This window comes from Schistocerca nitens, chromosome 2 (assembly GCF_023898315.1).
Source record: "Schistocerca nitens isolate TAMUIC-IGC-003100 chromosome 2, iqSchNite1.1, whole genome shotgun sequence".
Classification (NCBI taxonomy): Eukaryota; Metazoa; Arthropoda; class Insecta; order Orthoptera; family Acrididae; genus Schistocerca; species Schistocerca nitens.
Genome location: NC_064615.1, coordinates 965,181,568 through 965,196,876, shown reverse-complemented (window position 1 = coordinate 965,196,876; position 15,309 = coordinate 965,181,568). Strand labels below are relative to the sequence as shown.

The window sequence follows — 15,309 nt, the reverse complement described above, 5'->3', positions numbered from 1 at the left end:
ACTTTATTGGAGAAACAGAAAGGTACCCATCACAATTGTCCTGAAGCTTTTTCCTCTGACTCATTCTCTGCTAGCACAACAATGATCATTGGCTATTGAAAAATTGTTTTTTTTTTCTTCTATTTCCTGATCTATGTCACTGACATCTTTCTCCATCCACCGAATATTAACTTCATCAAATTTGGGAACGTTCCTGTGACACATTTTGTGCTATACTGAAGAGAATAGGTACACAGTTCAAGAGGCGCGGTCTAGGAGATCACGACACATGTTAGTAACACGTGTTAGCGAGAAACAAAGAAGGCGATAACGCAACCGACGACAAAACTTTGTAGAGTTGATGGTTTAAGGAGGTTAGGAGGTACTGTACAAGCATTCCGCTGGTACAAACCTTGGAGAGCAAGTTCCAAAATTTTCGAGCGGTCTGAGAGACCACATCTTGTTACATTAAGAGTTTATTAGAGTAAATTGTAAGAATTTGAAGTCAATCGGCCAAGGACTTTTTAAGTGTTTTGATAATAACGTGTTCCCCTTATATACTAGTACAGATAATGCTGCAAACTCAATTTGTATATAACTGCGCTAACGTGTATAAAAGTCATTAGTGCTATGATTAATGTCAATAATTTACCTTTATTTCAGAAAGTTGAAATTGCCCATTTACTTAGCCGCACATCAGTGTGACTGAGATTGTTCTGTTAGCGTCTATGTTTTAGTTCTTTTTAGGAGTTGGAAATTCATCACAACATCCAGTTCGTTTGCTGCACCGTACAACGTGCATTACTTGTTTGTTCTGCATCGTCTAGTGGTCTCAACATGCAAATGGAAACATGTTTCGTTGTTTTACCTGTTTCAATTTTATGTACCGCATATTACATTGCCCAACACGTCCAGAGAAGATAGGATTATGGAGACGAGTTGCTTAAAACTTTCCACAGTACAATTACTGACTTATCTGTTGATAGGCATCTGCTTTGGATTTAATATATTCTACGCTTTACTCCCTGATATCTATTTGGTCAGTTTTCTGTTTCGCCGCGGCACGAGAAGATAATCAAAATCGTCGGGCCTGTTACATTTAAATAATTCTGGCAGTTTAAACCAAGAATCATCTTCTTATGGTCACTGTCTGAAATGATCGCAACGGAGATTTTATAACAGTTTATGTTATTTAATCTGACTGTTTTAGATTAAATCTGACTCATTTTCTGATCTGAATTTAACTGTAAATGAGAGGTACGTATAGCTTCTGCGCCATACAAACAATATTGATATAATCAGAGATTGTGGGGTTGTGGTAACTCCTCTAAAATTACAGTCCGTTCATTAGTTACTTTTCACTGGGAGCTGTGATACGTTGCGTGAATTGTGTCTGTAAATTTCTTGTGAAAAGATTTCATTGAAATAAGAAATCTCTTCTATTTATTATTCTCATTCACATTTCACTGTTGAAGTGACGCTAATTAATTAGCAAACACCTCTTTCCTGATTGCACCATGTTTCGTCATGCAGACAAAATAAACTAGTTCACGCAATTGTAATCAGACATCAGTTCTTTATTATGCTCATCTTGTGCTGCCTCCCCTCCATTAATTAAAGCATTTGTACAAATCAGCGTAGCCACTATTAATCCGCTGCTGCAGTCTCTGCTAGTGTCTGCCGCCGTCCATCACTTTTACATACCCTGTCGAGTCTGTGAAACCTTCTGTCCGTGATTGCTAGTATCCGGACACCTTTTCGTCGTCCCTGGGTGTCTACAGCATCTGTCGAATGACGCAGCTGGGTAGCGTCCTGACGCTAGCCATGCCGCTTACGGGGTTTTTCACAATACTTGTTACGTCTTGTAACGACATTTTCAGTCCCCAACAATTGTACTTTCAAATTCGTACATTATTATAGATCAACTTCTATCTAGTCTGGGGTTTGATTTCAAATTGTTTCACATCGAACTATGCATACGCAAATTTCTATTGGTTTTCAGTGAGTAAAAGTGTAACGAGACATCGGAGTTGAGCACAGAATCGTTGCACAATTGAGACAAAGGACAGATACAAAGTTTTGGAAAAAAAGTCTGAAAATCAGATTTGTTGGCAAAACACGAATGTCATACGTTTGCCTAACTTTTTAACCAAGTCTCAACATCTTACATTTCCTATGAAAGAATCATGCACCCACTTTGTGCCATGAAATTTTATTTAATGTTTAGCGTAATTAGTGTTAATGTCAATCTACAAATCATACTTTTGTAGGTTAGTGGCAATACTGTCTCTTTCAGCGTTATGTCTTTTTTAATTACCGTGAAGCTAAAGTCAGAATATAAAGAACAGATACTAAACGCAGTACACAAACTGCTATTATCTATTCCACCATATTCATTAAGGACACTCTCTGGCTTGAGATTCACATAAAAGTATTCTTTTTAAGTACAAAATATAGCAGTTTTGTTAAGTCTATGTGTTTTGAGTTTGATACAGTAGTTTTCTTAAGTCTTTGTGTTTCAAGGTCGATGTTTGCTTTCCATCTGCTTATTTGGGCACTAGACTGTGCAAGACATCCACACACTGTGGGAAAATAGCAAACTGTGGTCGCCCATTATTCCACTTGAAGAAACTGGTGATCTGCTATGACTCCAACGAAGACTATGTTACTTTAAACAACAGTTCACGGCAATCTGTAGAAAACACCGTCATCGTAATATTTTTGAAGTGTACTCTTACATTGTTACCACGAACATCAACTTTTAGTTTGGTAGTGACGACAGTAACACTCTTAAGTTTCCTGAAATCCTCAGCGTCCATTTTAGAGACTAGAATGCTGAAGCCGTGGAATGTGAGGTTATGGTGGGGCATTACTTCAATAACTTTTAGCTTTAATGAAGAAATGGGCGTCATTGTAGTCAATGAGTGTTCCTAGAGCAGTGAAAATTTGTGCTTTGGGTGCTTATGGATGTGAACATCAGAGAAATCGGCAAGAGAGCTTTTCGCAAATGTTCATATATAAAATGTTGGGGTACAGCACTGATAAAGCTGGTTAACCATAAGATCAGCAGATGTCAGCAACATACAAACGTGCTTCAGTCTCAAAATCTACGACGGTGTGTTTTAGGCCCTTGTGGCTCTCAGCACCTCATTTACTTACGCCTGAGTAGAATTGTGGATCAAACGTGGTACGCAGAGGTTAACACAGTAGACACTAGTTCTGGAGGATACCGCGTCAGATCCCATTTAGGTCATCTCGATAACCGTTATTCGTGGCTTCCCTGGATCACTTATGGAAAGTAACTGACCAGTTGCTTTGAAAAGGGTACGGCCGATTTCGTTTCTCTTCGTTTCTCAGTATGGCCTGTGCCTTTTCTCTAATGGCCTCATCACTGACAGGACATTAACTTCTAATTTTTGTTCCTTCTACTCAGGAGATAAGTCTTCGACTTGAAACGGTACAGTAGTTTCCGCTCCATAAGCAGCAGGTTTCACTGCTCGCTCGTGCCGTGAAATACAAACAGAGGCAGCTCCACCGCCAATTTTATTGCACGACGCGGCTGGCCGCGGGTGCAACAGAACCCGTGTGGACGGGTGGAAAGAAATGTGTCAGGCTTCATAATACGTATTTATATGTGACGCGTATTATGCATTTCTTGTACGTGAATGTGAATCTGCACATGAACTTTCCTAATCCTCCTCATACCTTTCCGTAATGCGTGGCCAAATCTTAGTTGGGAAGTAGTTCTGTAGTATAGTAGTGCCAACCTTACTCCTGGGTAGGGGATCAGAGAGACAGCACAGGCAGGTAAAAGTCAAAGACGTTCCAGTGTCACAAGATTTTGAGTGGAGAGGTTGGTCACGGCCAAGTGGTTCGGACCATCCCCTCCACCGGGGCCCAGGAAGACCTCTGGGTGCCCGCGATATTCTGGGAGTGTTACAGAAGACGGGTAAGTGAACAGACGTGCCCTCTGTGCGTCTGTCTCAATGTTCACGCATGGATAGAGGTATTTGAATATTTGTACTAATTCTTTTATTTCCAGCTTTGGATTGTGTAAGGAATGATGTTCTCGTTTAATTTCGGAAATTTGACCCCATGTGTTAATGTATCTGGTCCCCAGTTTGCCCGTTATCCTCTTCACATGATGGATGTCCTATGTAAAATATTGGGAGACTTTGGTGGTACACATTTGGCCAACGCAATACCGTCTTGCCCGTAGAAATGTGCGTGCAGATTAGTATATAATATACCCGAGCTATAAGTTGTAAAATTGTAATATCTGTAAACTGGAACAATTGCTGCAATCGCTGTAAAATCGAGTGATAATGTTTAAAATAAATAGGTAATCAGTTGTCATCAATCTTTAACATACCTCAAAAATCACGAAGAAGTCAAGTTAAAGGAATTCATTTAAAATAAAAGCTATAGAATGCAGGGAGCCACACATCAGCGTGTGAGCCCTCCAGCCCCTTGCCTAGTATCGTACAGAAAGGGCACGCTCTATTGGTAGTGCTCTCAAGCTCCCCTCCCCAGTTATCCGTTGCGCAATTTTCATTCAGGGCTTGACGACATCAACTTTCATCTGGCGTCCCTAGGCAAGGAGGTTAGAAGGGAATCTTTCAGACTGTACCAGCCATATCGGCCTGAGATAAGCTCCATTAACATAACTTCAAGAAGCCCCTACGGAAGTGTCAGATACTCGTATTGCATAAGAGGGACTTGTTTACCTGTAATACATGGTACTTACTGAGACGTGATAAATTCTTTATGTGGAAAAAGAAGAAATGCGGTGGTCGAGAGCTTACCGAGAACATCCTGCTGTGGCAGCCACTTGCTGACCATCACGTTATGTGGCTGTCCAGGCAGCGATTCATTCTCCCACTTCCAGAGGACGCGCTGTGGCAGCTCCCGGAAGGCATCCAGGAAGGCCTTGGCCTTCTCCCACGGCAAAGCGCTGCTTTTGACATTGGAGCCGAGACTGAAGTAGATCACTCCGTGTTCTGCCCCGTCCATAAACTCCCGGATGCGCTGCAACAATGGACGTAGTGAAAACCAGATTTTATTTGTGGAAGATTTTTTTCAGTATCCTCCCTGTTATCCGGATTTTGCATCAAGCTACTTCTATCTTTTGCCAATATGAAGGCCTGCTTGGCTATTAACGATCGACAGTCAGATTAAGGTTGCTGTCAACAACTGGCTAAAGCGTATGGAGGCACCACTATTTAATGAAGGGTTAAAGAAGCTCATGTCGCCATATCATAAATGTTTAAATTTGTATGGCGACTATGTGAAGAAATAAAACAAACATCTAAGTACAGATGGTATATAATAAAAATATCTGCTTTTGTAATAGCCAATTAAGGTTAATGTATGAATACGATTTGCATGAATACGTCAGTGCCAGTCACTTGAGTCTGTTTTCATAAAGAGATTACTGTTCTATCACATCCTATGAATGGAAAATCTTCCTCATTTCTAAGAATTCAATGTATGTTTTCTTGTGTTTCATAAACCGCCCTCCGTTGTTAACTGTTATACTAAAATAGTTTCTCGAATACCTCTGGTCCTCTTAAGTTCCAACCGATCCCCTTCTAATGTGCTTTAGATACCCCCCACCCTGTTTTCAATTCCTTCACAAAGTGCTCTCGTGAATGTTTTCGATGTATGTAATATTAAGCTGCTTACGCAGTAACCTATCTGCTTTTGTTTTCTTCAGAAAGGCAATAAAGTACAACATTTCGAAAATCTGTGTAGTTCGAACAGTTACATACATTTCATCCACGAACCTATACAAAGTGTCCCATTCTCTGTAACTTACAGAATACGAGTAACAGGTGAAAGGAATATTTATTTAGACTCCCGCCGGACAACATCCCTTTGTACAGTGTGGTGTCACTGGTTGCATAATCAGCAGGTGTGGTCGTTGGAAAAGGCTGACAGCGACGGCTGTCTACGAAAATACTTTGGCATTCGTTCTGCAGACGCCAATCAGCTGCCGTGTGACATCACTTTACTTGGAGAGCCAACGTGTAAACAGCTCGTCATCCTGGCTGACGGCAGCCAATAACGCGGACTGAGTGCTGTGGCCTTCTCCACCAGACATCACGGCGCCTAGAGTATCAGCAACCAAACTGACAACCTGCAGCCACGGGTTACCCGCTAGCAGGCACACTAATCACTACACAACCGACAGGCAATAACAATGAACGGCCACAACAGCAACAACAAGAACAACAACACTGCAAAGACACCAGCGGCCACCAGGGGCCACTACCGGCCTACATAAACATAAGGAAGAGGTCGCTGCAGATCCCGGAACTATTTTCACACGTCAAACCACGTGATGGAAAATAGTTTCGAGGTACTCATCCGCCGAAGCGCTATAAAGTTCAAATGGTTCAAATGGCTCTGAGCACTATGGGACTTAACATCTGAGGTCATCAGTCCCCTAGTAAGTAGAACTACTTAAACCTAACTAACCTAAGGACATCACACACAACCATGCCCGAGACAGGATTCGATCCTGCGACCATAGCGGTCGCGTGGTTCCAGACTGAAGCGCCTAGAACCGCTCGGCCACACTGGCAAGCGCTATAAAGGCCGGCGCTCGGGCGCACATAGGCGGTTCATCGACCGCCAGCAGACGTGGATAGCTGCTGCCCCGGCAGCCCGGCTTAGATCTTCTCGCTGATTTCTGGATTAGGCTTGGTATCTCGGAGGTCTCTGGCGGAGACTAGTAGGAAATTGTTTCTGTTGTTTTCTATATTATTCATGTATGTAGTTGTGATTCGAAGACGGATTTCTATTTTGCATTGGTGTTAAACTTAGAGAATTTGTTTTGGTTAATTGAACAGTCCAATAAATTGTTTTCGGACTTTGATCGTTAGTTTCTTCTGCTTACGCAGACATAGCACTGAGTGCATTCATTTGCATAATAACATAAGCAACTCTGCGTAGCCTCTACAGTCAATTCACAGTAGCTCACGGCACAGTCAGACAACTATTGGTGACCATCCTAAGAGGCCAGCTGCGGCAATATTCAGTCAGCGGTATCGCCGCCAATACAGTGGACCCACAGGAAGTCATCTTGGAAGATAACTTTGTAGATACGGACTTGCTAGAGAAACTACCAGACTTTTGTATATCAATTTGCGGTCTCCGTTATTGGAAGTTACCTTTCCCACAAAGTGCTGCTCTATAAAGTTATACGTAGGTTCTACATTCCTTTTGAGTGTTCTAACTGCAGTTATTGTAACTGGATTACTTATTTGTGCAAATGTCTCTGACATTATACTAGTGCAGTCGTTAACAGACGTGCCTAATCAACGTAAGCGTGCCGAGAATAGAGGACTGGCGGGTTATATCGGTGGCATTGTCAAGGAACATAGAGCAGTGGCACAGTAGACACATACAAAAAATCTGACTGAAGTTTCGTAAAACGAGATATGAGAAAGAACGATTTGTATGTACTTTAAAGAAATTTTATTAGCCAAGATCGTGTTCAAAATTACTTTACCTGTGTATATTTTACGTGTGATAAGTTGACCAACCTATGTGGAAATATACAGTATACTCTCCACTAAGATGTTAACATAGCATGAGTAACGAACGCACATTAGAGCATGACTTCCACAAAACAAGATTTGAAGATCTGAAGATACCAGTCTTAGCTGTTGAAACTGGTCAATAAAAAATTATTTTGAACGCGATGTTGGCTGTAAAAATTTTCTTCTAAGTACGTACAGAAAAACGTAACAAAGGTTACACTTTCTTCGTAATTATGATTGTATTTTATTTATATTCCAGGGAGTTACAGCAACGAGTTGTAATGTTTTAAATACAACTTCGCTTTTTATCATGCAACTCATGTACATAATCCAACTGTGTACAAATATATTTAAATCATATTTCTATGAATTTTAGTTAGGGAACTAGAATTGGTGAATCGTTTAGAGATCGATGCAACATGCTGTTCATAATTATCTATTTTCAGATGGCGGCAGATCACGGTCCAGCTCAGTGTGGTCGGTAAGGGGATGGCCACCCTCCGTCATAAAAAAAAAAAAGAGTGAAGTTCTCATCGATGGAATTGAGAGATGTCAAGTGGCGATTGCACAGAACTGCAGAAGAAAATCGACGAGGAAACAGACAGACAAAAAGAATAATAAGAAAAATAGTGGCAAGCGTCGCAATCTCTAGATCGCGAGGTCTGCGGTTCGATTCCCGATCGGGTCGGCGATTTTCTGCGCTCGGGAACTGGGTGTTTGTGCTGCCCCAATCGTTTTCTCTCATCTTCATCGATTCGCTGAGGTGGCGTCAAATAGAAAGATTTGCACGAGCTTCAACGATGCACAGTTTGAATCATGTTCAGTTAAATTGTAGAATGCACCCTTACACATCCTTGCACAAGTTAGTTCGGAATGCTCAGTCACACGAGGTTCAGTCTGCGACGGATGTTGACGTGGAATAAACATGACATACGTATCCAACGAGTAAGCTGAAAAACCTCTGACGCTCGGCGTCTGCCATAGATCGTGGCGTGAGATATTCTGGTCGAAAAAGGTCTGTCAGGCATTACGTTCTCAACAATGACTTCAAGGAGCAAGCAGTTTGAGAAGGAGCGGCGGTAATAGACGGAGACTAGTAAGAACTGAGGATATGGAAGTTTCTGTCGTAGCAACAGTACACCACGATCCTTACGTCAGCTTACGAGACACTGCCTCTCTCACCAGTATCAAGTTAACACCTGTGCAGCCAATAGTACACTGTTACAGTTTTCACCTGTACCAGCTGTCTTTGACACAGCAGCTACATGGGAACAATTAGAATCGGAGAGTTACTTCCTGCGAATAATCACTGAATAACCACACTCTGGACGCTTTAAAAAGTGTAATGTTCTCTGACGGATAAACGTTTACAGATCATGGTGCAATTAATGAGTCGCTGAGCCACAGAAAATCCTACACGGATACGCGACGTTTGTTGTTAAAGTAGTTAGTCCTTTAATGTGTGGTGCGGAATCCTTGGAGCTGAAACCATGGGTCCACACTACATCGCACGTACTCTCACAGCTGAGATGTATCGAACTTTTATCGTCAACAACTTAGATGAAAAAGTCACTCTAGACTCTAAACGGCGTATGTGCACGATGGACACGCAAAACATTCTGCTCCTGGTGTACAACATGTTTTTTAGAAGATGGTTCAGAATGGCTCTGAGCACTGAGACTTAACTTCTGAGGTCGTCAGTCCCCTAGAACTTAGAACTACTTAAACCTAACTAACCTATGGACATCACACACATCCATGCCCGAAGCAGGATTCGAACCTGCGACTGTAGCGGTCACGCGGTTCCAGACTGTAGCTGCTCTAACCACTCGGCCATCCCGGCAATGGCCCGCACAGTCGTTCGATTAAGCCTTGTAGATTTCTCTTTCTAGGGGTACGGATGATGATGTTTGGTTTCTGGTGCGCTTAACTGCGTGGTTATCAGCCTCCCTACAAATTACCAGTCTTTACACAGTCCAATCTCGCTACTTTCATGAATGATGATAAAATGGTGAAAATACAAACACCCAGTCCCCTAGCCGGGAATCGAACCCGGGACCCCGTGAGCCAGAGGTAGCAATGCTAGCCACTAGATCACAAGCTGCGGATTAGGGGTACGGGGTGTTTAGAATCTGTGCCTGGCGACATCAGACTTTCCAAAAAATATCATCCACACAATTCTAAAGATAGTAGGGGCAGATAGGTGCGAAAACTATTGCACAGTCAACTTAATATCTTACGCAGCCAAGCTGTTGACAAAAACAATACACAAAATATTCGAAAAGAAAATTGAGAATTCGTTAGATGACGATCAGTTTGGTTTTAGGAAAGGGAAAGGCACCATGCCTCGGGCATGGATGTGCGTGATGTCCTTAGGTTAGTTAGGTTTAAGTAATTCTAAGTTCTAGGGGACTGATGACCTCAGATGTTAAGTCTCATAGATCTCAGAGCCATTTGAACCATTTGAGGAATTCGTTTATTTTTATTTTATTTACACGTCAAGTTCCGTAGGACCAAATTGAGGAGCAAATCTCCAAGGTCATGGAACGTGTCAGTACATGAACTTACAACATAAAAGTAATAACAGATAAAAATAAATGTTCATGAACCTGAAAAAAGTCAGTCCATAAGTTTAAGTAAACGCTATCAGCAATACAATAAGAATCAGCTTAAATTTTCAAGGAACTCCTCGACAGAATGGGAGTGACCCATGAGGAAACTCTTCAGTTACGATTTGAAAGCGCGTGGATTACTGCTAAGATTTGTGAACTCGAGTGGCATCTTATTGAAAATGGATGCAGCATTATACTGCACACCTTTTTGCACAAGAGTTAAGTCCGATCCAAATGGAGGTTTGATTTATGCCGAGTATTAACAGAGTGAAAGCTGCTTATTCTTGGGAATAAACTAATATTGGTAACAAGAAACGACAATAAGGAATATACATATTGAGAGGCCAATGTCAAAATACCCAGACTCGTGAGCAGAGGTCGACAAGAGGTTCGTGAACTCAAACCACCTATTGACCGAACCGCCCGTTTCTGAGCCAAAAATGTCCTTGTAGAGTTCCCCCAAAATATAATACCATACGACATAAGCGAATGAAAATAAGCCAAGTAGACTAATTTTCGTGTCAAAGTATCACTCACTTTTGATACCGTTCGAATAGTAAAAATGGCAGTATTAAGTCTTTGAACAAGATCTTGAACGTGGGCTTTCCACGACAGCTTACTATCTATCTGGACACCTAGAAATTTGAACTGTTCAGATTCACTAATCATATGCCCGTTCTGTGAAATTAAAACGTCAGGGTTTGTTGAATTGTGTGTTAGAAACTGTAAAAACTGAGTCTTACTGTGATTAGTTTATTTTCTATAAGCCATGAACTGAGGTCATGTACAGCACTATTTGAAACCGAGGCAATGTTGCACACAACATCCTTTACCACCAAGCTAGTGTCATCAGCAAACATAAATATTTTGGAGCTGCCCGTAATACTAGAGGGCATATCATTCATATAAATAAGGAACAGGAGCGGCCCCAACACTGATCGCTGGGGCACTCCCCACTTGACATTACCCCACTCAGATCCCACATCACAGCCGTTATCAACATTGTGAATAATGACCTTTTGCTGCCTGTTGCTAAAGTAAGAGGTGAACCAATTGTGAGCTACTCCCCGTATTCCGTAATGGTCCAACTTCTGGAGCAGTATTTTGTGATCAACACAATGAAATGCCTTAGTTAAATCAAAAAATACGCCAAGCGTATGTTCAGAGATGTCATTAAACCCGTCCAAAGATATAAACAACCATGCATGAGCAGCGTCCATTAGACGGAGGGGGTCCGACAGCCGATCAGTTCCAGTCATTCCACCAGGAAGGAGGTACACAGCTCGTGTTGTCTGTAGTTCAATTATGCCTAGACGGTCAATACCGCGGTTTGATCGCGACCGCATTGTTACTTTGTGCCAGGAAGGGCTCTCAACAAGGGAAGTGTCCAGGCGTCTGCGAGTGAACCAAAGCGATGTTGTTCAGACATGGAGAAGATACAGAGAGACAGGAACTGTCGATGATATGCCTCGCTATGGTCACCCAAGGACTACTACTGCAGTAGATGACAGCTACCTACGGATGATGGCTCGGAGGAACCCTGACAGCAACGCCATGTTGAATAATGCTTTTCGTGCAGCCACAGGACATCCTGTTACGACTCAAACTGAGCGATAGGCACATCATACGCAACTTCACTCACGACGTCCATGCCTAGGTTCATCTTTGCAACCACGACACCATGCAGCGCGGTAAAATTGGGCCCAGCAACATGCCAAATGGACCGCTCAGGATTGGCATCACGTTCCCTTCACCGATGGGCGTCGCATATACCTTTAACCAGACAATCGTCGGTGACATGTTTGGAGGCAACCTGGCCAGGCTGAACGCCTTAGACACACTGCCCAGCGAGTGCAGCTAGATGGAGGTTCCCTTGCTGTTTTCAGGTGGCATTATGTGGGGCCGACGTACGCCGCTGGTGGTCATGGAAGGCGCTGTAACGGCTGTACGATATGTGAATACCATCCTCCGACCCGTAGTGCAGCCATATCCGCAACATATTGGCGAGCCATTCGTCTTCATGGACGACAATTCGCGCCCCCATCGTGCACATCTTGTGAATGACTTCCTTCAGGATAACTGCATCGCTCGACTAACCAGCATGTTCTCCAGACATGAACCGTATCTGATATACCTGGGATAGATTGAAAAGGGCTGTTTATGGACGACCTGACCCACCAACTACTCTGACAAGGGAACCTCCCCATCGCACCCCCCTCAGATTTAGTTATAAGTTGGCACAGTGGATAGGCCTTGAAAAACTGAACACAGATCAATTGAGAAAACAGGAAGAAGTTGTGGAACTGTGAAAAAAATAAGCAAAATATACAAACTGAGTAGTTCACGGGAAGATAAGCAACATCAAGGTTACTGGGAACAGAGGAGCGCCGTGGTCTCGTGGTAACGTGAGCAGCTGCGGAACGAAAGGTCCTTGGTTCAAATCTTCCATAGAGTGCAAAGTTTAATGTTTTTATTTTCAGTTTATGTGACAAACTCTTATGTTTTCATCACTTTTTTGGGAGTGATTATCACATCCACAAGAAAACCTAAATCGGGCAAGGTAGAGGAATCTTTTTACCTATTCGCCAAGTGTACAAGTTAGGTGGGTCGACAACATATTCCTGTCATGTGACGCAGATGCCGTCACCAGTGTCGTATAGAATATATCAGATGTGTTTTCCTGTGGAGGAATCGGTTGACCTATGACCTTGCGATCAAATGTTTTCGGTTCCCATTGGAGAGGCACGTCCTTTCGTCTGCTAATCGCACGATTTTGCGATGCGGTCGCAAAACACAGACACTAAACTTATTACAGTGAACAGAGACGTCAATGAACGAACGGACAGATAATAACTATGCAAAAATAAAGTAAACTTTTCACTCGAGGGAAGACTTGAACCAAAGACCTCTCGTTCTGCAGCTCCTCACGCTACCACGGGACCACAGCGCATTAGAACTCACATTGTGCATGATGTTGCCTATGTGGCCCATGGACTACTCAGTTTGTATATTTTGCTTATTTTTTCACAGTTCCACACAACTTCTTCCTGTTTTCTCAATTGATTTGTGTTCAGTTTATCAACGCCTATCCACTGTGCCAACTTATAACTAAATCTGAGGGGGGTGCGATGGGGAGGTTCCCTTGTGAGGGATCTTCGCCGTTGAGGAGTGGGACAATATGGACCAACAGCGCCTTGATGAACTTGTGGATAGTAAGCCACGACGAATACAGGAATGCATCAATGCAAGAGGACGTGCTTCTGGGTATTAGAGGTACCGGTGTGTGCAGCAATCTCGACCACCAGCTCTGAAGGCCTCTCTGCATGGTGGCACAACATGCAATGTGTGGTTTCCATGAGCATTAAAAAGGGTGTAAATGATGTTTATGTTGATATTTATTCCAGTTTTCTGTACAGGTTCCGGAACTCTCGGAACCGAGGTGATGCTATTTTTTTTTTTCATTTGTGTATAAAAATACGCAACTGAGGCTGGGAAATAAACGATGGAAAAATGATCCAGGAATATTGAAATTAGTCATAGTATAAAAACGTGCAACAGAGACTGGAAATTAAACAATAGACATATTTTTAAGCATCAGTTTAGTTGCTAAAATATCTCACGATCATATGTCAGCTGGAATGAATACCTATCTGCAGCTCGCTGAGTGTGAGGACCTATTTTACCTCCAGAATATTTTATCCAGGAAGGAATCACGAAACTTTTAGCAGACAACTACCTCTACTATGGAGGGGTAATGCGGTGGTTTCCTGGTGCCTACCACGACGCAATAATGAATCCGCTAAAGTCTTCCTCACACGTTTGCAAGTTGTATCACAGCTGCAATATCAATCTCCTGAAATTCCTGGAACAATTGCTGTCTTCCTGCTTCCTCCATGTATCACCTGCAACTGAGAGAGCTCTTTCTTCTAGATAAAGGCCCTCGCGAGGTACTACTAATTGGGTCAGTTAGACCAAGGTTTTTCAGGGAGATGTTACTTCTTCAGCACTCCCACTTTATAGCGGCTCATGGCAGGAAGAGCCCAGCATCCCAAGGAGGAGGTCAGGATGACAGGTTTAGGAATGAATACAAGTTTCTCTACACATACATGGTGTTAGGAGTACAAATGCGGATATTGTGGTCATTGGTACCCATTTCAGTGTATTAATTTTTCCCTCTCCCTCTTCACGTTTAGCAGTCTTCCCCCAAACAGATAATTACCACCTGATGTTTTCTGCACAAACCTAACTGTACTACTAACAATGGACACCTTTGACCTCGAACACTCGGAACAGCACGAAACCATGCTTACACTAACACTTGATCATAGAAACAACAGTGATATGTGTCATTTCCATCAAAAACTTCGCATTTGTTTGCAAGCACCATCGAACGGTGGCATGTTGTAGCAGCACTAACAAGTGCCCGAGTTCCGGTGAATGGCACACATGCAGTGTGAATGTATCTTTTGGAAGGTTCGCTTGTGGACTACTGTGTACAGTGGTATCATTAAAAGAATTACTCCTACGAATGTGGTCCAGATATTAGGGACGAAGTAGTGACGTGATGAATATGGAAATGAAATCGGGGTCGACAAACAGAGTTCGCAAATATATTATATAATAATTCAGAAATATATTGGGAAGACACACCGTTGGGTGGCTTGCGGAATATGAATGTAGATGTAGATGTAGAAATACTTGATGCTACGTTGAATAGATACACTGGTTTTGAAGAACAGGAAAAACCTGAACCTGAAGATGGCTGTTCAAGCAGTACACGACGTCCATCTCCAGACCAACGGCAACACTCTAGACAAAGTGACTATGAGTTGTCTCCACTTCAAACAGTCGAGGGCCAGTGTATTAGCAGATACTAACCGTACTAGAGGACTTTTTTTTGTCATCAGTCTACTGACTGGTTTGATGCGGCCCGCCACGAATTCCTTTCCTGTGCTAACCTCTTCATCTCAGAGTAGCACTTGCAACCTACGTCCTCAATTATTTGCTTGACGTATTCCAATCTCTGTCTTCCTCTACAGTTTTTGCCCTCTGCAGCTCCCTCTAGTACCATGGAAGTCATTCCCTCATGTCTTAGCAGATGTCCTATCATACTGTCCCTTCTCCTTATCAGTGTTTTCCACATATTCCTTTCCTCTCCGATTCTGCGTAGA

The 15,309-nt window shown here is 42.6% G+C and overlaps 1 protein-coding gene across 1 annotated transcript in view; it reads right to left on the bottom strand.

The window, feature by feature from the left end:
* LOC126237286 (UDP-glucosyltransferase 2-like) overlaps window positions 1-15,309 on the bottom strand; it is a 107,887-nt gene that overhangs the window by 18,659 nt on the left and 73,919 nt on the right. The window contains exon 5 of the mRNA XM_049947232.1: window positions 4,785-5,007. Coding sequence (XP_049803189.1) covers window positions 4,785-5,007 — 223 coding nt within the window. The remainder of the gene's footprint in view (window positions 1-4,784; window positions 5,008-15,309) is intronic.